General features: G+C 34.5%; 1 protein-coding gene across 2 annotated transcripts in view; it reads right to left on the reverse strand.

The window, feature by feature from the left end:
- LOC129216163 (titin-like) overlaps positions 1–27,176 on the reverse strand; it is a 279,902-nt gene that overhangs the window by 190,710 nt on the left and 62,016 nt on the right. For both annotated transcript variants that reach the window (XM_054850333.1, XM_054850332.1), the window contains exons 26-49: positions 25,499–25,574; positions 23,768–23,946; positions 23,520–23,663; positions 21,097–21,351; positions 20,229–20,372; positions 18,417–18,677; positions 17,921–18,064; positions 17,463–17,717; positions 16,536–16,679; positions 14,616–15,011; positions 13,743–13,997; positions 12,288–12,431; positions 11,352–11,606; positions 10,913–11,056; positions 10,044–10,298; positions 9,026–9,169; positions 8,011–8,265; positions 6,452–6,595; positions 6,092–6,340; positions 5,119–5,265; positions 3,125–3,222; positions 2,558–2,732; positions 1,680–1,823; positions 168–434 (exon numbers count right to left, since the gene is read on the reverse strand). In XM_054850333.1, coding sequence (XP_054706308.1) covers positions 168–434; positions 1,680–1,823; positions 2,558–2,732; positions 3,125–3,222; positions 5,119–5,265; positions 6,092–6,340; positions 6,452–6,595; positions 8,011–8,265; positions 9,026–9,169; positions 10,044–10,298; positions 10,913–11,056; positions 11,352–11,606; positions 12,288–12,431; positions 13,743–13,997; positions 14,616–15,011; positions 16,536–16,679; positions 17,463–17,717; positions 17,921–18,064; positions 18,417–18,677; positions 20,229–20,372; positions 21,097–21,351; positions 23,520–23,663; positions 23,768–23,946; positions 25,499–25,574 — 4,674 coding nt within the window. The remainder of the gene's footprint in view (positions 1–167; positions 435–1,679; positions 1,824–2,557; positions 2,733–3,124; positions 3,223–5,118; positions 5,266–6,091; positions 6,341–6,451; positions 6,596–8,010; positions 8,266–9,025; positions 9,170–10,043; positions 10,299–10,912; positions 11,057–11,351; positions 11,607–12,287; positions 12,432–13,742; positions 13,998–14,615; positions 15,012–16,535; positions 16,680–17,462; positions 17,718–17,920; positions 18,065–18,416; positions 18,678–20,228; positions 20,373–21,096; positions 21,352–23,519; positions 23,664–23,767; positions 23,947–25,498; positions 25,575–27,176) is intronic.

The following is a 27,176-nucleotide window of genomic DNA, read 5'->3' on the forward strand; positions in this document are numbered from 1 at the left end:
CTTTCAAAAATAAATACATAAATAAATAAAATAAAATAAAATTTCTGAAACAACCCAATTAATTCCTTTGTTAAATTTTCATAAGATCTAATGGATTGTTTTCCCTAGAAATCTCTCTCTATATTTCGCAAAACGAAACGTATTTTTTTAGAATGAGTTAAACGTACCAGCTTTCAAAGGTTGATTTTTGAAGAACCATTCCACAACCATCGTCTGGTCTCCAGCTGGTGCCAAAGTTGCTTCAAAATGAGCAATATCACCTTCTGTCAAGTTGGTCAAGTTCTGGAAGTGTGAAGTGAATATTGGTGGATGGCCTTGATCTTCCGTGATGGCTTGATCAGTTGATCTGAGTAAGGACTCCTCCAATGTTTGAATACTCTCGAGACCCTTCTCACCTTCAGGATGAAGAGTTCCTTCATATATACTGCCTTTGGCTGAAAGTAGGAACACAAATTTGGAGAATGGTAACTTAGTCATGTTGCTTAAAGATTCTGTCAATTGGATTGTCATTGTAACTTAGTTATAATTACATTTTCTTCAAAAAATTAACCCTCATTTTTTGTGTATTACTGTTTAGTTTTTGAGCTCATTTACCGAATAGTGTTCTGCTTATGTTGAATTCAAGGTTTCTTTACTATGCCTTAAATTGTGCTTTTTCTTTCAAAGACAGAGTTTTTTTAACGATACAGTTGAACCCGCTTATAACGAGCACTGATTTAATGAGAACCCGTATTTAACGAGGAAATCAGAATTACTTGGTTGGTGCAATGTTAAGTCTACGGGAGCATAACTCGCTTGTCACGAGCAAAACCCGTTTAAAGCGAGCAGCATTGTGTGATTCATGAAATTTCTATTGACTTCCAGTTCAGTTGATTCTTTCATGGAAAAATTCCTTTAACTTTTCAAAGTCAACCGAAAGTTTATGATCTGTCAAAAATCCTGAAGAGAAGGGATGACGGCACTTTTATTCAATTTGTGGAGTAGATTAGCATTAAAAAAATACTTTTTGATTAGTTGCTGCCAGCGTTATCACTTCCGGAACATTTCCGAGGTTATTGTAACTCTAATTCAAACTAAAGCAGATGGAAAAAGTTATGAACGTTTCAACGATAACAGAAAATGTGACGAATTTCAAGCTGAACCACGCTCAACAAAGTCTTTATTGATGGCCTAGATTTGATATGCTGAAATGCTTCAAACTAGTTTGGAACAGAGTTGCAAATGACAATGTTTTTCCATCAATGAGCATTTCTCGAAAAACAGTAAAGCAAGAAAGGCAAAATAAGACAGTTCAAAGCATATTAACTAGCTTCTTTAGCACTGTTCCGAAACAGAAACCGTACAAAGCAAGTATGTTTGAATTTGTATGATTTTTTCACGAACCCGTTTTTTACGAGCACTCGGTTATAACGAGCAAATATAGCAGTCCCTTCGTGCTTGTTACAAGCGAATTCGACTTTACTATTTTTACAAAGAACATTTCTTAATGAAACTGTGGAAAACAGTTCGTTTGCTGTTTATTATTACATAGGTTTAAACTGAAACTATGCGCAATGAATTTAAACATTATTATTATAAAATACGTTTACCCTCAACTTTAACTAGTTTTTCGACTTGTTACCAATGTACACAGACTAAGTTGACACAGATTAAACGTATGAGAACTAGTAGTTTCTTACCTGCACAATGTATAGTAGTAGAGGTGAAGGCTTCTCCCATTGCATTGTATGCCCTACATGTGTAGACTCCGCTGTCACGGCCCCACATGTCAGTGGAAGCCAGAACAACTTGGCCAAAATCGTTGGTCAACTGGAATCGTGTTCCTAAAAACAGAACATTATTATGAAATCAATTATAACTCAAAGCAGCGGATTAACCATATTAATGTAGAAAGAATTAACTTTACATGTTAATTTTGCATCTTAAATTTTAACTTAATGGAAATTCTTATAATGTACTTGCGCTTTGACAAGCTTGAAGACTTTTGTTTCAATATAACTTTGGTTCATAAAAATTTTCATTTCAATGCGTTAAAGAAAATATAAAATAATAAATATATAAATTTAAAATTTTACATTGGTTAATTATCAAATCACTTTGACCTGTGGAATATACAGCATCAAGTGGTTGAAAAGTCATTTCATATTGTGAAGAATTCATTATGGTTTCAGATTTTTTTTTCTGTTTTTAATGAAAAATATAATAATATCTCATTTGTATTTTTAAAAAAAATGTGTAAAATTTTGAGGCGTATAATAAAATAACGTAAACCTGTAAGGCTTTGTTCTATTACAGCTTTGAAAGAAAAATATTTCGCTTAATTAATTTACACTTCGTTAGCTGAATCTGCAATAATGTCAGACACATAGTTTAACCAAAATGCTAATGTTTTACCCGACTTCAAAAAAGAGGAGGGTTTTCCATTTGTACTTTTATTTCTTTTGTTTCAAATTTTAGCAAAATATCGTTGGACCACTAATATCTTCTTATGAAACAAGCTGAAGATTAGGCAAAAGTCCTCCATTATACTAAAAAAACACGAATCGACATCACTTACCAATGTTCAGTGGCTTTCCGTTGAAGAACCATTCGATTGTCAGCTTTGGATCAGCAGCAGGTTCTACTCTGCACTCCAGCCTGAGTCCTTCACTCTCATTGACGGCATACTTTTCCAGCAGAGGAACCACAAACACAGGCTTTGGATACTGAAGCTCCGTATCATCAATATGAGTCTTAAAGAAAAGAAAAAATATTCAATAACCTATTTTAAACATAGAAAATTTAGCCACTCAGTTATAAGAGCAAAATTTCATTAGTTTTAATAAGTACATAAGTGTTATGATTGATATTCTTTCTCTCACAGTGCGCTTTCTTTCTGTATAAACAGTTGATTTCAGCCTTTATATGAATATAAAAACATGGAACTTTAAAACGCAAAAGAAATCTGTATTTTCTATATTTCTCATTCTATATATTTTTTAATTTTTTTCCTTGCAAAGATTCCACTTTAAACATACATATTCAAAAAAAAAAAAAAAAAAAAACTTTTCTAAATAATCTAGTTCAAACTCTGCAGATTATCAAATACGAAAAAATTAAACAAACTATTTTAAAATTCATTTACCTGATATTTTGACAGATACATTTCTTCTACCTCACGTACTTTAGACAAGCCTTCTTGTCCCATAGGATGAGTAGTTCTTTCAATAACAAATTCTTTATCTAAAAATTAAAAAAAAATATTTAAAAATAGCATTTATATTTTTTTTTCTTTTCCTTTTCTTTTCACCTTAAATTGTTTGGCATGAAAAACAAACGTTCTTAAATAGTTTATTGAATGTCAAACAATTTCAAGATAATTTTCATTAATTACAATTTCATAATTTAAACTCTCTAACTAATAGTAAAAAATGTTTGGAAAAATAAGTTCCAAACTTTGAACGAATATACTAAAAGTTTAAGATAAAACTATCATAAAAACTAGTTTTGAAATGAAACTATTGTTTCGATAAGTAGAAAAATTACATAATTTTTATCAAATTGAGGACATACGAGGTAGGATTCAAAAGTAATGAGCCTCACGTTTTACAGACGCGTGCGCTCCCTGCAGCACGCTCAGCTTGACAGCGACGGTGGTGGGGGTCGTTGTTGACTTTACAGTGCAGTTGACTTCCAACTTTCAGAGTGGTAGCATTGGCCTTAACAGTAGCCTCTATACGGTGGTGAGTGACACGGCACGTTAGAGAAACTCAAAGCGATCAAATCTGCTTCCGATCTCCTTTCAAAAAGTGGCACGGGGTCTTTCTTGAGGGCCGGGAAGAAGTGACTGACGAACCCCAGTCTCGAAGTTGGTCATCCGCCCGTAAAGAAGTGAATGTGAAACGAGTGTGAATTTTTGAACCCGAACTGGCGTTTGAGTCTCTACCAAGTAGCAGAAGCCCTGGACTTATGGGGGACAACGATGCAACGGATTGTTACCGAGAAATTGCACAAGTGGAAAGTCTGCGCGAAACTTGTGCCTCAGAGTGAAGAAGGTTCGAGTCAACGTTCTCGTGGTGCCCCAGTCTTCCTACAGTTCAACCTTGTCACCTCCTGACTTCTTGTTTCAACGATTAAAATCAGCTCTTAAAGGAAGAAATTTCGACTCCATCGAGTACATCCAAGCACATGTCAAAGCAGTCTTTGCAAAAATCCCGGAACAAAACTTCTGGGATCAACTTTGTCGCCTCCTGACTTCTTGTTTCAACAATTAAAGTCAGCTTTTAAAGGAAGAAATTTCGTCTCCATCGAGTACATCCAAGCACATGTCAATGCAGCCCTTGCATAAATCCCGGAACAGGACTTCTGGGATCAACCTTGTCGCCTCCTGACTTCTTGTTTTAAAGATTAAAACCAGCTCTTAAAGGAAGAAATTCCGACTCCATCGAGTACATCCAAGCACATGTCAAGGCAGCCCTTGCAGAAATCCCGGAGCAGGACTTCTGGGATGCCTTTAAGTCCTGAAAATGCTGCCGAGAGAAGTGCACTGATACAAGAGGTGCCTACTTTGAAGCCTATTAGTCAGCTATACCGACCAGCTCAATGAATCTGTCTTTTTAAACGAAGGCTCATTACTTTTGAATCCTACCCTGTATTACTATTTAATATTTCTACGATATTAACTGTTTCAGTAGCAAGAAGAACTAAATGTTAAAACTCTTTAATCGATTTTTCTTTCTCTAGTTGTTAATAAAATGCTCCAAAAAGTGTGTTTTTTCGTTTGAAAAAAAAATGTATATTCATTCAATGAACTTATCATTCAGTTCGATCTCATGCTATGCAAAAATATTTAAATCTAGAAAATCATAGCACGGAAGTAATTTTTATTACTTCCGTGCTATGATTATATTTTATACGATTCATCAATGTTGAACAAATTTTATAAGAATAGCTAGCATTACTTAGACTTATACAATTAAGTTTTCTACAAAACTTTAAATCAAACTTTAATTAAAAACCATACATACAAATTTGCGATGCAAACACTTAATGACTGATTAATAGTTTTTTACGTACAAGTTTTAGTTTGTCGTCTTTGAATTAATTTTGAATAATGAGGATTAAAAACCTGAATCATACCATCAATGATTTTGAGAGACCCAGTTGTAAGTGCTTGTCCTTTTTCGTTTGTAGCTTTGCAAGTATAAATTCCTGCATCTTCAGCTAAAGTATGTGAAATGTCCAATGTTATGTATCCAAAGTCTTTGCTCACGTTGAAACGTGTTGCTGTGTAAGGAAACAAAAAATAAAACACTTAAATAAATTGATTTTTTTACAATAATAAATTAGTTCAAAATATTTTCGTAAGAAAAGAGTCCTGATTTTAAGAAATCATAAATAATATATAATAAAGAAACGAAAGATAATCTTTTGTTCACTTTTACAAGTCATATGAATAAATTAGTATTTTTAACTAATTAACTTCATTTAATTCGAAATCTATTGGATAAAATGAATTTAATCCGAAATTAATTTAATTAAAAAAAAGTGTTGACCAGCAAAGTCTTAATATACGAGAAAATTGAAAATTTTGCTTCAATTTCACTTTTGGAGTACTTGTTTGATCAGTTGCAAATATGCAGTTACTGGCATTATAAGAAAATCTCGATTTTATTTGATTTAGTCCTTTAAAAGATTTTTTTAAATAAAGCCCCAATTAATTAGTAGTTTCAACTAATTAACAGCATTTAACGCGAAGTGTATTGAAAAAAAAAGAATTTAATCCCCGAAACTAATTTAATTAAAAAAACAATTCAGAAGAAAAATCCTACTGCACAAGAAATTTGAAAATTCTGCTTCAATTTCACTTTTGGAGTACGTATTTTATTAAATGAAAATTGGCAGTTAATGTTTTTATAAGAAAACATTGATTTTATTTTGATTTAGTCTTTAAAAATATTTTTCTTAATCACGTCGTAATGTTACAACAAGAGCTCTTGAGTTTCTTGAAATGTGTTATAATAAAACCCATCCTGTACAATAAATACAAAATACATTAAAAAAAATCTTTGCAATCGAATTTAGAATAAGGATTGCTTAACCGATTACTCACCGGATGGCAAAGGTTTCCCATTAAGTTGGAATTCAATTTTAAGTTTAGGGTCTCTGTAGGGTTCAATTCTGCATTCGAAGTGTGCAGGCTGACCTTCTTTAAGCTCCAAATTGTTGAGGTGAGATATAAAGATGGGTTGTTCATAGGCAGGTTCACGAGTTTCTGGACTGACTGCTTGCCAGCTCTCTAATTCCTGGATTCTAGGCAAGCTTTCTGGATGTTGCGAACGGTAGATAATACTTTCACGATCTGTAATGAAAGACGAGGAAGAAATATTTCATCAACAAAATTGATATGCTATGCCACTCGAACACATCTACCTAAGGTAAAATATAATGATAAAAAGTAAAAATAGTTTACCTTCTACTTTCATTGTGCAAGTTGTAATGGCTTCACCGACTTCGTTCACAGCTCTGCAAGTATAGATACCAGAATCATCGGGTCTTACAGTAACGATATCCAAAGATACCAATCCAAAATCACACATTGTGCGTATTCGAGTGCCTAAATAGACAAAATAAAATAGTGATGAATAGTAACGTTATGTAAACAGGTAAACATTAAGAGAAACATACATTATAAAAGTAATAAGTATTAAGTAGTTTTATTTTTTTGAACTTCCCTCCTTTGTAAGTTTTGGAAGCAAAAATAAATGTTGCTCTAATAGTCCTGAGTAAAACCTTTAAAAAAGGTTAAGAAACTACTTATAATTCTATTTCAAACGAAAAAATATAGAACACTTCTTCTTTTCTACTTGGTTATATTTTTATTGTTTGACTTTCTAAAAGAAAAAAGAAGAACAAAATTAACATTCCATTTATTGGAAGATTTTCATCATGATCCAACAAAACTTGAAAAACATTGCTTCCAAAAAGAAATATTTTAGAGTCTTTTTAAGTAAGTAGTAAGTTCGAGAGTAAAAAATATATGAATACAGTTATCTCAATCCTTCACGTACGTTTAATAATGTGTATGAAAAACAAGGTACAGTAACGTTTTTTTACATAATAAACCGCAGACATAATAATTTTTTAAAGCTCCATTACAGATTCATTTCCAAAGAAGGTATGTATATATGAGCTTAAGAATACACTTTGGTATATGATAACAATAGAAACATTTAGTTTAAGGTTTCCTAGTTTTAGTTTGCTTGATTTACTCATGCGGAAAAAAAATCAAAACCATGCGTGCTTTCAATAAGTTGCAAAACGGTAAAGGTGCTACTAGTCCTAAAATTATGTCAATCATGCACTGTACAGTTGTAGTGAATCAATAAATGCATCCCGAAAAATATTTTCGAGAAAAAAAAGTACAGTATGTCTGTATTCATTAAGGACACATTTGATTGAATTTCGTTAGACTTGTGCTAAAAAAGCCTCAAAGAATTAACTTGTTGTACTAGATTTTACAGCATAATAGAGATTTTAAATCATGCAAAACATCTTCTTCTTTCTAATGGGGCTGCGCTAGAGCTACAACCTTTTGCAGACCTAGTTCGATCCCTTAATATAGCATCCTATCTTTAACGTGGCACCACTATCGGCAATAGCTTTTACGATGAGAATTTTGCACCCTGTTTCCCCATCAGAGGGAGGCACCTGGGCTTTATTCGATGCGAAACTGCTCTAGAAATTTAGTCCTGTGACGTGCACTTCAAGGCAAACGAGCACTCGAGGGATCCCATACCGCATAGTCATACGAGATGGACGCTGTCGATTTTCTACATCGTGAAAATCCACCGATTGGAGGGAAGTTCGAAACTGCGCGTTGGGGCGTAAAAGAACAACGTCTATCCAATACACCACTATGTCGGCCCTCATGCAAAACTTAAGAATTAAATTTATTCAGGATGGATTCTCAAACAATTGCTTTGTAGCAGAATGAACCTCATAAGAAAGCAAACGGAATTGCGTTATTACCGCAGACTAATTGCTTTCCATTCTTGTACCACTCAATTCTGAGTTTTTCATCGGTAGCGGGTTCAACACGTGCCTCCAGGTGGATGTACTGTCCTTCGACCAGTGTATCTTGGTTCACCAAGTGTTCCGTGAAGAATGGAGCCCTTGGAGCTGGGGCTTCAGGTTCTGCAGGGCGGACGGGTCCCATTTCAAATTTTTGAGTCTTCAAGTATGCTTCTGGGTGTTGACTTTCACCAATCACACTGGCGCCAAGACCTATTAAAAATATATTTGTCCGCTGTTATTTTTCAGAAATACTTATTTCTACTCAACCGATGAATAAAGACAAAAGCACATTAGAACACTTTTAATAATGGTTTAAGCAAATTTAAAAAACGCAGCAAGCGTTTTTAGATTGCACAACAGCTCTTAATAATATTGTATGTAACAAATGAAAGGGTTCAATAATTTGCCAAATGATGTAATTATTTATGTGATGATTGTTTCAAAATGGCAAGTCAGTTTTAACAAGTTTTAAAATGAGATTTAAATATATGTATATATATCGCTCGTTTGGAAAAAGAGTGCCACAATACGAAAGTTTTAATTTTTTATTTATTTTTATTTTCATTTATTTATTTTATTTTATTTTTTTTTTTTTTTTTTTGCTTAAAGGGGCTTCAAATGACGTTATCTTCTTTGGAAAATAATACCAAATGTTTTGTTCTAATATTAGCCACTGGAGAGCACAGAAAATTTACTTTTCTTAATGCAAATTGCCCAATGAGTTCAACTTCGAACGCTTCTCCTATAAAAATACATTTCTTTGTATTGAGGCAATTTTCTTCCAAATGAGCGATATATAATCAGAAATTTATGTGATTTGGTTTCAAAATTCTTTTTATTTACCATTAAAAAAAGGTTGTCAGAATAAAAGGATTGCCATTCGGAATACGTAGTTGAAATTTCATAAACAAATAATGTTTTTTCCCCCCATAAAAGTTTGCCAATAAGGAGCAAAATTTACATTACTTACTTCTAACGACCATCGACGTTGTAGTGACGGCTTCTCCAGCTTTGTTAACCGCTTTGCACATGTATACACCTGAGTCTTCAGCGATGGTTGAAGCAATGTCCAGAGACACCATTCCAAAATCGTGAATTTCCCGGAATCGAGCAGCTATTGGGAAAATTGAATGTTTGTATTAATAGCTTTATAATTTTGTTTATGTGTGTGGTTAAAAATGTATAAAAGAAAGTATTCGTTACTGGATGCGATAAAGGAAAAAAAAAATTGAAAATAGAGAGAGAAAAAACCTTCTAAATTTTACTAGTTTCTGGAATTTATTCTTTACAATGTAAACGATTCAGAAACGTTCTTGGAAAATAATGGGCAACTGATGCGCCCAATTTCTGCCAGTAACAAATCTTGTAAAAAAAACGGAATATTTTCCGTTAAAAGTCAGTGACCTTCCTGAAATCATCCTTAAATATTTCTAAATAATACAGAAATATCTAGCATAAAATTCTGGAACCTTCAAAGAAAAAATAAGTAGGTTTTAAATAGTAGATTGTGCCTTTCTGATTTACCAAGAAAGCTGCAAAAGTATTATAGCAGTTAGGGCCAACGCTAAGTCAGAATTGCAAGTAAGCATCTCACTTGCTTGCAGTTCTTGCAAAGCTGTGGAATCCAGAAACTTATTCGCTCTCTTTGGGAGCTTAATGAATCTGGATGGGCCGTAATCACTTTTAAGACGATAAATTTAGTAAGTACGTTAAGTTAATCTGGTAGTTAAAACCATTTTTTCCTACAGTAATAAGTCTGCATTCGTTCAACTTGGAGTAATTCAAGAAAATTTTGTCGAAAATACTTTATTTTCAAAGGAAATTGGTGAAAAAATGTGAAATACCGAGACATACCATGGAAATTACCAGTTACGTTACGGAATTTTTTTTTGAAGTGTACTTTAAAATAGCAGAAATGAGTCCACTTATATCACTTTATACGTTTAAATTATTGAGAAAACTCTAATTTCGCATTGAAATGTTTGTACCTTGTTTAAGTGCGACACCATTGACGAACCATTGGATCTTCAGATCGGGATCGCCAATGGGCACCACTCTACATTCCAGATGGGCTGGCATGCCCTCCATGAGTTCGCTTGGACCAAAGAGAGCCACAGTGAACACGGGCTTTTCGAACGCCTTCTCGGGCATATCCGTGGAGGGTGCTTGTTTATAGTTCTCCAGCTCCTGAATCCTTTCATATCCTTCTGGGTGGTGGCTTTGAAGCTCGATGAAAGCTTTGGCTGCAATGAGAAATGGGGATGTATTGCAGCTGAAGGGATTCATTTTCGTGATTTTAACTCAATAATCATGATTAAAAATGTATGTTATTTTATCTAAATATGGTTGCTAAAAAATAACACCGAAATGCGATGCTTCAAAAATACATATGTATTTAAATAGGTGACAATAGTAAATGATTTATGGGTGACGATTGATGGACGTACAAAAATCGCAATTTTTGCGTCAGGGATACATTAATTTTATAATACATTAATTTCCATGTGTCGACACTTATTGACGTAAACAAGCACGATGTCTCAAAAGTAATTGCTGAAGCATGGAATTTAAAATGTAACTCTGAAACAATTGAAGCAGAAAAAATATTTTAAATATTTCTCTGTAAAAATTGAAATGTGAATAAAATGGTATAAAAGACACTAAAGCTTTTATAAGTTATTTTGCGACATTCGTTTCATTGAAAAACTGAGAAACAACAGGCGTTTTTTTAAGTAAAATATTTCAAAAATGAGTAATGATATTATTAAATGCAAATACGAAAGTTTTGCATTTAATAACACGAATATATTGACGCACAATACGAAACTTTCAATGAGCTCTTATAACTAGTACGTACTTTGCACTCTAATTTTTGCTGTAGTCACTGCTTCTCCAAGTTCATTGCGTGCTCTGCACGTATATACGCCTACGTCATCAGGTCGCACATATTGAATGTCCAAAGCAACGTAACCAAAATCATGAGTTGTTTGGAATCTTGAACCTAAACAAAATAAACGTAAAAGCGATTCAATAATTACACTCATTTCAGTGATAAAATATGCGCAGAATAGTTCGAAAGCTGTGAATATTAAAAAAAATATGGTCAAGGAATGACGAACATAGGATAATCAAAACTGACACACAAGCTTCAAAGAACACGAAAATGTGCTGTAACCTTAAAATTTAAAATAAATTGCAAATCTGGCCCATAGATGACCGACCATTTAATAATAAAAACAATAATTGACATTACTGTTTTTTTTTTTTTTTTTGTCTAAACTCTAAAATTTTCTTACTCGGTTGCAAAGGAGCTTCATTGAAGTACCATTCCACCGTAAGCGTGGGATCTCCTACTGGTATCAGCCTGCATTCCATATGTGCGCTCTGACCTTCCTCCAAGTCAAGATTCTGCAGAGGGGCAGTGAACACAGGTCTCTGGAAAGTTCTCTTCTCCACGTACTCCATTGGTTGTCTTCTGGACTCGTCTTCAAGAGCTTGGATCTTGGCGAGGCCTTCGGGATGCTGCGTATCGGAGATAACACCCGATTTGCCTGTAGGAGTGAATTAAAATGTAGCTTCAAATATATAGTTACGAGTCAAAACTCTATAACAGTTTAAACTTAAACTTCGAGAGTGTTATTGCACGTTTTCTTTAAAACGGCCCACTTCAAATTTTTGGATACGGGAAACCGGGTATAGTTGAAACGTTTTATTTTGAATTTTTCAATTTTTTTATTGCCAAAACAAAGTTTCATGGAATATTCTAGTTATTTTCCTATCAAAAAATAAAACCAACGCTTTTGTTGACATCATTTTTTCAATATTATAAAAGTCTTTCAAAAATGCATCAGCTACACTCTGCATACATCAAGTTGACGCACAAATGAATTACTCTTATGCTGACGTTATTCACAGTACTTAGCGTATTATGTAACTACGCAAGAATAACACGTAAAAGTAAGGATATTACGTATTTTTAAACATAGTACTTTTAAACTTATTTTTTATTTTTGTAAATAATTATTTCCAATGCTATTTCATTCCATAGGTTGGCATTTCTGAGATCCAAAAGATGCAACTACAAGCCTTCATGCATGGTAAACTTTTGAAAGCGTCAATTGTTTTCCAATTCGAAAAAAAAAAAAAAACATGTATATTTCGATCTGCTACCAGTGCTTGTACCAAAACTGGTAACTGACTGGTTTGATAAGAACGTATTTGAAGCTACTCACTGTGGACACGAATATTGATGGTGCTTGTTGCTTCTCCAAGACTGTTAGAAGCTCTAACTGTGTACTGTCCTTCATCCTCAGGATATACATGGCTCATATCCAAGGCAATGTATCCGAAGTCTATCGTCACATGGAACCTAGTTGCTGTAATAAGAGGTAGAACATCTTTTACAAATGAACTTAGAATGCACTTGTTACAATGGAGAAAAAAGAACTATAGAGTAAAATTCTATCATTTTCTGATTTTGGGCTCACTTAGTACAATTTTTTTAATCAATGCATCTTTTATCCCATCACAATGCAACCTGTGTAAGTTGACCAATTGCGGTGCATTACTTTAGTGGTAAACTTAAAGAGGTTGTTTTGTATGATATATACTGCTAAAAATCATCTGTTTAGAAATTAAAACATTTATCCTCTCATTTTTTCAAGTAGTTTCGACTTAGAAATAAGAAAATGTCGAATTTAAATTTAAGTAAGCAGACTATCTCAAAAGTAACGCATGCGCAGAAAAGAAAGCGGTGTTTGAATTTCTCACAGCAGACTTCTCACTGTTGTGAAAAATATTTTTTGCTTCCAGTTTAAAGATTAAAGCCTTGGTTTCCTAGAAGCGAACACGCCGATCGTCGGCGTCATTCCTCGCCGAGGCGAAAACTTGATTCTTCTGCACATGCGTGTCCGAGCTAATTTGACGTCGTGAATGGCCATGCCGGAATTCACTTGACTTTGATTTCAGCGTCACGGCGAGGAGCGATGTCGAAGATCGGCGATTCGCTTCTAGGAAACCAGGGCTTGACTGAGCGTATTTATAAAGTGTATCGGCTTCAGCTCGATTACGGCCCGTCCAGACTTATTAAGCTCCCAAAGGGAGCGCATAAGTCCATGGACTACTTGTCTTTGCAAGAACTACAGGCGAGCAAAGAAGCAAAGTACCATACTCACGAATGATACAGCAGTGCTAATTTTTGAGACATTCGAATTCTCAAATCAATTCGGCATGTTCTCATTTTTGAAGCAGCTCTATTCTCAGAAATATACTGTCTGTGCTTATTTCTGAGTAGAGCGGTATTTCAAAAATGAGAACATGGTGAATCGCTTTTGAGAAGAGGTTATATTTCAAAAGAATGAACTCTTGCTATTCAACTATAAACCAAATTGTCTCGGAGCCATTTTGAGTATGTGATGTTCTCAAAAATAAGCGATTTTGTCTCATTTTTAGGAAATCTCTTTTATCAGTGTAGGATTAATTCTGTACCTGAAAGAAGCGGTCAACTTAGAAAGGTGGTTAACAAGAGTGGTCAACTTTACAAGTTTTACTGTATTTTTAAAATAGATTAATGCATTATTGATTATTAAGACCCGTTAAGACGTTTTCAACTGCAATAAATTGATTGTTTAAAGTATGAAATGGCAAGGAAGGGGAACAAAATAAAGGAGGCATGAATCGAAACTAACCTGCTTCTAATGGTTTTCCATTGTGGAAGAACTCAATCTTCAAGTCCGGGTCATGCGAGGGTTCCACTCTTGCTTCGAAATGAGCGCTATCTCCTTCTTTGTACTCCGTGATTCCTCTCAATTCAGACACAAAGTAAGGTTTGCAAATAGGTTTCTCTTCAACCTCAATGGGTCTGTACTTGGTTTGGCATTCCAGTTCTCGAATCTTTTCCAAGCCTTCCGGATGTTGTGTATCATAGTAGATATTTCTTCGAGCTAAAAACAAAAGGGGAACATTAAACATGAAACAAAATAGTTTCTAGAGAATAGAATCTATTTGCGACGTGAGAAAGACCTGATTTTATGTGCATCATTAAAAAACAACTAAATGCTAGGTGCACTTTTTAAGCTAAATATAGAGTAATTTTTTTGGAACACATATTTCGTTCATTTTGTTTATTTAATGAATAAAAAAAAAACAAAGAGAGAGGAAGCAAAATGTCATGAAAAAAGACATTATATATTAGAGCACCGATTGTCCTCCAAAATCTCCCAAGACACTGAATATACAAAGTAAAAGATTTCATCCATCAGTGATTACCACTTCAAAATTAATTTAAAATTCTTAAAAATCATAACTCTTAGGCAGTGCTGCAGTTTATGCGGAACTCGGAGGAACGTCTACCCAAAAGTTTGGTTTTTTATAGAAAAATAGTGCAAGTGTAATGTAAATTGGTTTCAGTTCATGTTTTCTTTTGGTGAGTCCCTCCAAACCTCATGGAGTGTTCACCTCATGGAGTGTTCCCCCAAATATTCATTCCGAACTGCAGCACTGCTCTTAGGCATGTTGCAACGTAAATCTAAAAATAAACATTTTCAAAGAAATCTTCTTACCTTCAACTTTAACTGTACACGTTGTGACTGCTTCGCCAAGCTCGTTGACTGCTTTGCACATATATGTTCCAGTGTCTTCTCCGTAGCTGTATAAAATGTCCAATGCTACGTATCCGAAATCATGAACAGTCCTGAACCTATGACCAGCTTTAATTTCGACACCATTCACGTACCACTCGACTTTAAGTTTGGGATCATTTACAGGCTCCAGTTTGCATTCTAAATGTACTGGCTGTCCTTCTTTGATGTTTTCGACATTCTTTAACGGCGTTATGAATACTGGTCTAGTGATTGGAATCACAGGCTCCTCTGGAGCAGGCCTATAATGATCTTCTAATGCACGAATCTTTTGAAGGCCTTCTTCATGTAGTGTATCAGTGTAAATGGATTCTTTAGCTGAAATGACAATGTTAAATAATTAGCTAAAAGGCAAGGAAGACTAACTATTACGAATAGATGAACTACTTATTAAACCTGTTGGATTTGAGGCTTTGATGGCGGCATTTCTCAAAAAAAAAAAAAAAATTTCTCAAAAAAAAAAAAAAAAAAGAAGAAGAAGAATGAAAGAAAAACTCAAAAGTGATATTAAAAAATTTAACTTAAGTCAAAATTTTAGTTTATTATTCATATGCTGAAGTCATTTGTACACAACAACATTTTTACGCATATATTTGCATTTTATTTCAGGAATGTTGAATTGCGGCTTTTAGTTTTAATATATTTTGTAAAACATCAAGATTCTAAAAAAATTTTATGTTTAAAAAGTAATGATTTGTACGCGTTGAGGGCATGACTTTTACGTCACACCCGAAATAAGTACAAATCAATGTTTTTTATGAATATTTTAATAAGAAGATACATAATCGTGCCAAAAATTCAAATAAATGTAAATTAGAAGCCTCAGTTAAAAATTCCAAGAATAAAGTTAAATACAGTAGACTCTCGTTTTACTCGGGTTCATTTTACGCGTTTTAAGATTTGACGACCTTATTTTATTTTACGAGGATGAGTTTCGGTTTTACGCGGATGTGGCAATGCAAACAGGTAAAATTTTCCCCTTTTTAAAATCTAAACTCCTAAGGATTTCAGATTACGCGTAATCAACTTCATTTTGGCGTGCTATTAATCGAGCTTGGACCACGGTACACATTTTATACGATTGGTCCAAAGCTCTTTTAAGAAATAAAGTTATTAAACTCACATTAGAACTTACTGGAAGATGAGCTTTAATGAGTGACAAAGGAGACAAAACCAACGAGGATACCGACGTCGGTGAGGTACAACCAAAAACGTTCACATTGAAAATTTTGAGTCATTCCTAGAGAATAGAAATGATCTTTCTGATTTGTTAGTGAAGGAAGATTCTATCAAGGAAATGACGCAAGTGATCATGGATGCGTAAATGCTAAACAAAGAATTACATAGAAAAATTCTTAATGACTGCCAAAAGACTATCATAGCCAGCTCCTCTTTATAAACAGGACGCGAAATTAATTTATGTTTTCTTTATGCATGTTGTGCATAAAAGTCGATATAAGTACACATTAAACTTATTATAAATTAGTCCTCACTAGAATGAAGTATTTTGTTATTTACGGAACCAAACCCCTATTTTAACACTAGTATTAGGTTTCAATTTATGCGGTTTCGATTTACGCGGCACTTCCGTGGAATGTAACCTCCGAGTAAAACGAGGGTCTACTGTACACACATAAAAAATGCCGCTTCCGCAACTATAGTTTTAGCATATCGTCGCCTCAGAGCAACACTATGATATCTAATCCCAGGAATAACACTAAGATATCCTGCTGTTGCTCTGAGGCAACGATATAGCAATTTTAGATGAGGTTTTAAGTTAATGCACCTTACATTTTTTTTTTCACAATATAATGGTATTAATGATGAGCATTTTTACGATACCTTGAACTTTGATGGAGCACGTGGTGATCGCTTCTCCAACTCTATTGGTAGCTTTACACATGTACGTGCCAGAGTCTTCTGCGAAAACATACAGAATGTCCAGAGCCACATATCCAAAGTCACAAACTGTCCTGAAACGGTGAGCTGAAAAAGAAACGAAAAAAATTAAATTTCTTTCAAAACATCTGACCTTATCTTGAAAACATATACGTTTGCACCTCTGAACATCTTCAACTCTACATCAATTAAAATCGGTATATGCCAATTCATCTTAAAGCACAATAATAATTTTTGATTCTCCACTGCCAAATAAGTTACATAAGAACATTTTTCTAAATGTATAAATGTTCTCTAAGAATAAAAAAAAAATATTTAAGTTCTCGTATTTAATAATTAGACAACACAAATTTAGTTTCATAATCTTCCTTCTAAAATGTTTAAAAGAAAGTTTAAAAATACTCTAAGACAATTTATGAATTGAGCCAAGCTTCTCCTCACTATTAATTTCAATTTAACAAAAATGTTTTATTATAGCTAGATTGTAGACGATACGTGGTGTAATGATGCATCTCATTGACTAATGGTGGGAAGAGAAAAGTGCAAATGCTAAAAACTGCGAAATTAATACCCATGAAAATAAAATTTTAAATTTTATGTTTAAGTGCACAAAAGACCAATGAGTCAAGTAGAAATATCCAGAAAAGTATTACATTTGTTGCAGCAGTTTATTGGAAATTAAACGTCATCTATGAGCATCTTTTTTTTTTTCTGTTTTCATTGTGCATGCTACACGAGTACAACATAGGCTATATGTATGATTATACATGTAATGTTTTATTACTGAACGCTCGTTTCCTAAAAATAAGTATCTTCAAAAAGGTAGATTAAAAACAACTTTTAAAACTATCTTATTAGCGTAAAGCGTACCTGGTTTAATGGGTACGCCATTGTGATACCACTCCACTCGCATAGTTGGATCGTTAACAGGTGTAAGAGTTGCTTCTAGATGAGCACTTTGTCCTTCCAGCAAGTTATCCAAATTGTAGAGTGGTCTTCCAAAATTAGGTTTGTCGAACATCTGTTCTGGTTCTTCTGGCCTTGCAAAGCGGCTATGGTCCTCCAGCATTCTAATTTTCTGAAGACTATCTGGTTGTTGAGATTCTAAAATCAAGCTTTTCTTCGCTAAAAACAAAACGGAATTAAAATTTAAACCTTCCTAAATAATGAACTCGTGGATATTATATCTTACAATTCATTATTAGAGTATTCAATGTTTCCAGTACACTTCGCAAAAAGTGAACACTCTCATTCAAGAATTTTGAAAGGGTTTCAAAATGTTTATAGTTTCTAAAGACGTATGCACATTAAAAAAAAAAAAAACTAACCTGCAACATTTATTCGAGCCGATGACGAAGAAGTTCCGAGGCTGTTAGTGGCTCTGATGGTGTATTCCCCAGAATCTTCGGCATAAACAGTCAGAATGTCCAAGGCAGCAAATCCAAAGTCAAACATTGTTCTATACCGAGATCCTACAAATGACAAAATGTATTGTGAGAAACATATTTTCTAAAACTTTTATTAAATTATTTTGTTTTAGCATTTATGCCCTTTCATGCGAAATAAACTTGAATAGCTGAACGCAAATCCCATCCGCTGATCAATTTTATTTTTTAATTTTTAAATAATTTCTGGTTCTTGGCTGGTTTGTCCTTTTATCATTTGCAACATTTCTTTTATTTGTGATCAATCAATTTGGAAACGCATTTACAAAAAAATATTAAAATAATATATTAGTACTAGAAAACTGAGTTATCAAATGAAGTTTTGAAGACTATATAATGCACTACTTTTTTCTTCAGCTTAAATACTAGATATGCGTACCTGTAGGCAATGGTTTTCCATTGAAGAACCATTCAATCTTCATTGTTGGATCTGGATATGGTTCAATTCTACATTCCAAGTGACTGCTGTGTCCTTCTACTAGCTTAGAGGGTCCTGTAAGTGGTGTTACAAAAGACTGGAGCTGAAGAAAATACGGACTTCCTCGAAGGCTTGGCGCTGGTGGCGACTGGTATCTTCTAAGTACTGAATTTTTTGAAGTCCTTCTGGGTGTTGGGGTTTCCAGTACCAAAGAGCTGCTTCCTGTTGACAAAAAATGAACACAATGAGCACTTTGTAGGGTCCTCAAATAAGACAGACGGTATTTTACTTTCGTTTTCTGGAGTTACAGATTTATGATTAGGCAGCGCTTTAGAACTAGGAAATACACTGTACTGGGCGTTTCTAGGGGCACGGGAGGAAAATCCAGTTTCTGCTTTTGGAGGGAGTCATTTCCGGATAGGTGCAATCATAGGTGGGCAAACGGGGGTGAATTTTTCAAAATATTAGCAAGAAAGTTTATTAGTCCCTAAAACATAGATTTGGACTAACTTTGGGACACTTAACCCTAGAGAAGTCGCGCTTCGGTCGATTCTCCGCCCGTTTGCCTAATATTTCGCTGTATCCCACCATCCCTTATTCTAATAATCGGGGTCCATCTGTGTAGCTGAAGGTCAGACTCTCCCCAGCCCACACACTTAGTTCTGAGAATTTTCTTCGGTATTTCAAAGTTGCATAGCTTTTGGAAATGTATGTTGGTCATTTAGACCAATAACGCGCCATCCTAGTCAGGGTGTCATTCTTTCTCCCTCGGCACTTCCTTTCTTCTGCTTTCGTCTCACGGATCGCTACGGCGGGGGAAAAGACCGGAGCACGAGCACAAGCGTAACAAAAGGAAACGCGACTTCTCTAGGGTTAAAAATGAGGGTGGGAAGGTCATGACTCCATGACTCCTCTCTGAATCCACGCCTGTGCTGAAGGGTTTCCCAGTACCTCAAAAGATGCGGGTTTCGGTTGAAAAAAAAGAATTCTTCAGGTATTTTAGAGAAAATATACAAGTCTAAAGGGGAAAACATTTTTAGTGTCATATTAGCAAAAATAACTTGTACGTTAACTAATTTTACGTTTTACTTATTTATCATCCTAATGATACCTAAACGTCTTTTTGATTGAAATAATAGGGAGTTACAAGATACTTTGGAACAGTGAGTGCACCTATGGTCACAGCAGTTAATTAATTCTCACCAAAATAAACTTCGTTTATACCGAGTGAGAACCAATAACTTGTTAGTCTGGAGAAGGAAAATAGCATGATTTACTTCAGATACATGTTTTGATGATATTAATAGAACAATCTTTATTTCAGTAGTTGCGAGTCATTAAACTGAATTCATTGCCAGCAGAAAGTCAGGATTTTAAGATTTATTTTAAGGTAGTAATATAATCACATGTCCATGATTCAGAAACTCGCGAGATACATTTAAAAGTTTAAACAAAAGTAACTTATTTAATTCATCTCCTCCCCCACCCCACCCCCCAGGCCCGGTTTTTCAAAGTTTGGGTACCCTGAAAAAAATTATCGGATCCCCCTACCGCCCACTGGATTGGGCCCTTCTGTGCTATGAGCTTCCCCGTAAAGGGGGGGGGGGGAGGTTGCCCTCCCCCGACGAAGTTAATATATGATAAAACTGCCATAACCTTTTCTGTGCTGATTTAGCTAAATAAAACGGCATATATAAAATGTAAAACATATTGCTTATTCTTCTTTCTAGCACAATATGAGGAAAATGTTAACATGAATGGTCAGTACTTTACCTCTGACAGCCAGAGTAGCCGAGCAAACAGCTTGTCCCAACTCATTGGTAGCCTTGCAGGTATATGTACCACTGTCTTCTGGTTTTACGTATGCCAAGTCCAATGCAACAAATCCGAAGTCATGAGTCAATGTCACTCTTGACGCTAAAAAGATACATTTTAGGATTACTTTTTGTTTAGAAGTAAATTACTTTTTTTTGCAAGAAAAAAATATTTAAAACACTTAATTAATTACGTATTGAATTTATAATTCACCAGCTGATATTTTCTTTAATCTGCAGCTTTGGGAATGATATACGGAGCGATTCAAATGCATGATGCAATTTCACATTGCTTTATTTCCTACACTATACGTTGTACTTTAGTTCTTTCAGATACATTTGAAAGAGATTGCTTTAAAATTTTAAATACTAACCCCTGGAGTACTGCACTTTGGTTATTTTGTTTTACTAACTGCATCAGTTGTAAGCGACATAACTGCAATAAAAAACACGATTTTTTGCATTCTTGATTAGGTCTCCCGACCTGCGATTCTTTCTTTTGTGAGTTCGTGAAAGATCCTGTTTACGTAACACCTCTTCCCAAAGATTTAAAAGACCTTTGAAACTACATCATAGCAGCGGTGAACTGAGTGATTCAAGACATTTGTCATACTGTGCAGGATGAATTGGGCTACCGTCTAGATGTTATCGGAGCAGCGGAAGGAAGGTAGGAATTAAAGTACAATAAGTAGTGCAGTAGCTATAGCAATTTGAAATTTTGAGTCCATCTTTTTGAATCACACTTTACTTCAAAAAAAAAAAAAAAAAATTCTCATGCGATAATTAAACGCATGTGTTTAAGTAGAAAACATTAAACGAAAAAATACCTGGCATAATAGCAATGCCATTGTGGAACCACTCTACTTTGAGCTTAGTGTCTCCAACAGGGATGAGTCGGCACTCAAAGTGGGCGCTCTGGTTTTCCATCAGTTGCAAATTCCTCATGGCCTGAGTGAAAACGGGAGCTTGTGTGGTGCTTTCTTCGATGTAATCTCTCCTTTGGTAACGACTCATGTCCTCCAGCTGTTGAATTTTCTGCAAACTTTCTGGTTGCTGAGACTCCAGAATGAGACTGCTCTTGCCTAGTGGAAACACAGATAGAAAATTGTCAAAAAATTTCATAACTTGCATAGCACTTGGAAAGTTGCCATTAGCAAATGACAATACGATTGTGGAGGATAAGTTCAATTATCAATGTTAGGTGATATTTGGTTTTACATGGAAAACAGACGAAATGAATAATGAAATATTAGGCCGGCAAACTGTAAACTATAAAAATATTCTTTCTGTCGTATTTCGCGGACTTTCGACTTTGTAACTGTCCGTGGACCAAGATTTGCGCCCTCCATTCGCTCCACCTTCTGCAGTGACAAACATATCTCCAATTTAAGAAATAGATGCACATGAAAACAACATCTCTCAATGCTCCAAAAAAATTCTTTTAGTTTTTGTGCATTTATATTAGCAAGTTATGTATTGAAAAAGTTATATTTTATGATTTTTACCTTACCGAGATTCTGGGATTGTATTTAAATTTCATTATAAAACAAGGAAAATCTACAGAAATAAAAAACTATTGTTGGGTCAAATCCGACCAGGTAGCATTGTAAAGGCTACGTGCATCCTAATTACAGCATTGCGTTGCTGCTTGGCTCAACTAAAGGTAATTTTCAAACTGTTAAAATTTTCCATAAATCATCCTATTCCACAGACCAATAATTGAGAATTTTCCGCACCTTGATTTATCAATAGCGCCCCAGTACAAGAGGCCAACAGTTCAAAGGAGAAAAAAAAAATGCGGCATCAACTCTCAAATGAAGTCAATTTTGTTAATCTTTTCTTTGTGTATAATCTTCCTTGCATTAGTTTTTCAACCATACGAGATAATTCCATCAATAACACAGAACAGAAACATGAATAAATTCATAATCGCACTAAATTGTTCATCTACTTTTAAAACATTACTCACATAAGATTAAATAATTCAAAACATTATTCTACCTCAGATACTGGGAATTAAAATGGAAACTATGTTTTAAATGGTTAAAAATTTCTAATGCTTATCCTGAAAAACTATTCTGTTTTGAGTTCGGACTTGGTTGCGTTGAAATGCGATGTGTGCTATTTGCTTTAACCAAGGGATTGTAACTGATCAGTGCAAACTGCTTAAGGAGAGTTAATTTCATTTTCATATCGAATTAGCGTACTATTAACTTATTACTGATAAAATATTATCTGATTAAGGAGTATTTTTTCCGCATCCCCCCCCCCACCTCTTAGCGTTACGCCTTAGGTTGTCAAGAAGACTTGTTGAAGACTCCTTGCTGGTAATAATCAGCGCCGCACATTATCAACCATTCATTTAAACTCAAATTATCAAATGATTTCATCCCCCCTCCCCCCCCAAAAAAACTTGAAATACATTTTTAAAAAAGAGAGGGAGAGACAGGCATTCGTAAAGCTTTCCTGGCCCGAAATAAAAGCTTAATACCCTTTCCGGAAAAGCAAACTTCCATTTTAAATGTAGATTTTTGATTGTCATGTACAGATGCGCTCAGAATAATATAGAATGCCTTAAATACTATTTCATTTTGTTTTGATCGATGTGTAAGTCAACGATCATGTGTGAGGGAACACCTACGTCATTTTCTTACCTGAAACACAACGTTACATCAAATTATATTTGTTAGTAGTTCATTAGGATTATGTAAAACTGCAGGAGAAGTGTTTTAAAACAACCACAACAGTCATAGTCAGTGAAGAATTCTTGGGAAAAAGTGTTTGGGGAGATGTCATCAAAAGAAAAGGCGATTTGAAACCCATTTACAATTCATTTGCTCTTTTTCTCCAATTATTAGGTGGCTTACCCCTGCCTCCAAACAAATCAGCGCTGATTATTTATTTCCCACTCCGGGGTACCCCGTACCTACCATTATTTGTGGTTTAACCGGTTGAGGGGGGCACTGCAGACAGCTGTTTTTTTTTTTTTTTTTAATTTTTATACAGAACAGAAACTGAGCAAATCCTGGTCTAGCACCCCCACAGGTACTGATTCACTTGGTGAACTTAATGACCATGTCACATTTAACGTACCCCAGTCACCAATAACGAACGCAGAAAATCTACTCTCCGGTTGCCATCAAACCCGGAACCCTTGGGTTGTGAGTCCGACGCCTTACCTATCATCCCATCACGGCCTCAATCAGCACTGATCATAGCGTTGAAAAGGAAGATTCGCAACCGCACTTACTGTGGCATTTTAATGTAGCTGAAGTTACTGCTTCACCCAAAGAATTCACAGCTTTGCAGGTATACGTTCCAGAATCTTCAGGATACGCGTACATGATGTCCAGAGCTACGAATCCAAAACTGAATGTTTGTACAAAGCGAGTGCCTGAAAAATAAAATTAATTTACAGACATGCTGACAGTAACAACAACATCCGAGGCAACAACCTAACGTGTGAATTTTTGAAGCATATTAAGATAGAAGACTCACCTTGTTTTACAGGTCTTCCATTGTGGAACCATTCCACTTTTAATTTTGGATCACCAACAGGAATAAGACGACATTCGAAATGTACCCTGTGACCTTCTTGTATCTCCGCATTTTGGGGAGCTTTTGTAAATACTGGTGTCTGAGTAGTCAATTCCTCTTGATAAATGTCTCGCTGATACCTGATAACGAAAAAATTTATTATTCTTGGAAAGATTATTTAAAGAAATCGTCAGTGCGAATGTAACGACAGTATTAATACTTTTGCAAATTAACAAGAATAGAATAGTTTTCAAATTTTAAACATGCATAAATACTTTATTTTTTCTTATTGTGGTTACATATATTTTTATTTCATCTGGATTTTTTTAAATAGAGGGTTCCCACTAAAGACCGTTGTCACCCTAACAAATTCTGAATGGCAATGCTATAGTGTCGCAATAGTGGGGTCATGGTGTAATATAGCTGCCATGCGCTGCACAAAGAAGTTGTTAACAAAAACGCGGCAAAATGCACAGTCAGAGCTCTTATCTCAGAAAAGGTAAGAGATACAGGAAAAAAAATTACATAGTTGTTCAAGTTCATCAAATTATAAGAGATAAGACACCTCTCGCATAGTAATGTTAAAAACAGTGGATGAAAAATCCATCTCAGCGACGGGTATGGTGGTTAGTAGAAGAACCTCCACGTCACCCTTAAATGAATCCTCAGACCTTTTTTTTCAGTACGAATTGATTACACAGCGAGTGTATGAAAATCTTCCACCACCATTTCTGGAATTTTGATACCGTATCACGCATGCTTATGCCAGCATGTCACCTGCCATGTTGTACAACGTGCAGCAGGAAGTTCAGCCCTGTGTTCAGATGTGTATTGTGCTGAAATACATCACATTTAGCAATACAGATAGATGAGGCTTATTTCCGGCAATTGCATCTTTGTTCAACGCTATAAAACAAAAGGAGAATTTTATAACTACTATTTTTTTATCGGGCGGAAGATGTCTTATCTTTCTTAATTTGATGATGCTGAACAACTTTGCAAAATACTTTTTTCCTGTATCTCGTATCGTTTCTGAGATAAAATCGCTAATGCCAACTTTTTTCGCCAGATGGTGCTGTTAGCGGCTTTATTGTTTAGCTCATGGCAATGTTACTATACATAGACTTCACTTTTACGAATATAACTCTTGCCTTTCGGAAATTATTGGGGTCACAATAGATTTTAAAGGGTTCCGTGCAGTTACCTAATCTTTTCCGCCTATTTTATTTATTTATTCTTTCTTTTTTTTTTCATCTCTGATAATTATTAGTATTTGGGGTGAATCAAACTAAAAATGTATGTGCATTTTATTAATTTGATTTTTTTTAGATGAACTTTCTTTAGATGAACTTTTAGATATCTATGTACTATTGTGAGAAAGTTAAAGAAATGCTTGATTTTTGGAGAACGATTAGGGTGTTCATATGATTAAGTTCTTGATTTCATATATGATAAAAATCTCAAACTTATTTTAAAAAACATTAGTGTGTTTAGTAGTATCAACTAAAATGTTATTTCGTCTTGAAATGAAAGAACATAACGCGAAAATACGAAGTATTATTTACTTTCTTTTTTTCATGGCTAGGAATAATTTTTACAAAATATTGGTAAAAAGTATTCTTTATTTTTGAAATGATGATATATTTCGAATCTTAAGCCAAAAGCAACATATTTCAAAAAAGATGCATTTACCTGGAATAATCTTCAAGCATTTGGATTTTCTGCAATCCCTCCGGATGTTGTGTCTCGGCTTGGATTGCAGATTTTCCTGCAACAAAAAATATTGTTACAATATTTTGTGATGTACCTTTTATTTGATGTGTTTTTAAAGGAAAATAAAAGAACAACCTCAAAAAGGTAACATTCATAAATCGGTTTTATTCGTATGAAATAGAAACAAGGGCATATCGAGCTTAAAAAGGAAAGGACCCATTATTTGGGCAATCAAAGGGATCAACTACCCCACCATTTAATTTTGGAGCAAAATAATTACGCATTTCCATTATGTATTTGTTATATTCTCCTAAAATATGTATTGAGTATCTCTTTGCCTAGGTCTTTCTCCCTCCCTCCCAGGAAATTCTGAATTTAGGGCCCCGGGGAGGAACTTTACTAAGTTTTTAACGAAGGGCGAAATTTCTGCGCAATAAAACACTTTTGCAAAAAGAAGAGCTTTTTTTTTTGGACAGTTTGTGGAAAAGAGAAGTGTTTTTAGTGATTTTACCTTGTAATACCTTCGCAGCGGTATTTCGTAGGTAAACCAACCTTTCAATGCTCTTCTCAATAAGCTCTCACAGACGGAATATAAACTTTCAAAATCAGGAGTAAGTTATTGGAGCCATATTCATCGATGAGTTTAGAAAATGAAGCAACCGTCATGTATTTAAAAAAAAAAATCTTGTTTATTTTTATTTGTTCATTAATTAATTAATTTTTTTTTAACAGGGAAAAGCTGTCATTTCTTGCCTCTTTGTGGATACTATCATGAGTAGAAAATAGCACAGAATAAACAAGAAAACTACTGCGATGTGTTTCTTTCTTTCTTTCCTTTTTTTATTTTTTGAAAAAGAAAAAGTTTCCTATTAGAAAATAAGACAATAATTTATCTATGCACTTGTCTTGAGATCAGAACTGAATTGAAACTGATAATCTGGTTATCCATATATTTCGCATAATTTTTGAGTTCATATGTGGAGCGTAAATAATACGCTGAGATGTTATTAATTACTTTAAGTATTACTACATTGTTTGATATTAAACAAAATTTTGAATTTCAACTTTAATATTGCAAAAATCTAATATTCCAAGCAATCTAGTCAAGCGATGATAAACTATTCATCGGCGATCAGCATCCTATAGGTAAATTATCGGGCAATTGGACTCTCGCAGAACGCCGTCTTTCGTTTGAAGACCCTCCCACACGTGTTACAAATTCTGAAACATGTAATTAGAACACCCTGTGTCAATGATAATTTTAAATGAAACGCATTTTACGTTTTATACTTTATTCATGCAACACGTTTACTGCAACTCATTAAGTACATTAATAAAATTCAGGGGTTAATTGTATCAATAATAACAAATAAACGAAAAGAAAAGTACAGGGAAACGAGCTGATGTGTGTCTCACATGACTTCCTTTTACGCCAATTTAATGATAATAGCGCCTTGGGGTAAGCAAGGAAACACTAAATATTTTCACCCCTAGTTTCTTGCGAACGGAAGCAAAAAAAGTTTCACACAGATTTATTTTCCCATTATTAGCAATTTTAATGTGATTCAGTGGTTAAAATATCACCAACATTAAATATCGTCAACATTAAATAATTATTTAAATATCAAGAACATTAGCCAAAATAAAACCAGACTTA

This window comes from Uloborus diversus, chromosome 2, assembly GCF_026930045.1.
Source record: "Uloborus diversus isolate 005 chromosome 2, Udiv.v.3.1, whole genome shotgun sequence".
Classification (NCBI taxonomy): Eukaryota; Metazoa; Arthropoda; class Arachnida; order Araneae; family Uloboridae; genus Uloborus; species Uloborus diversus.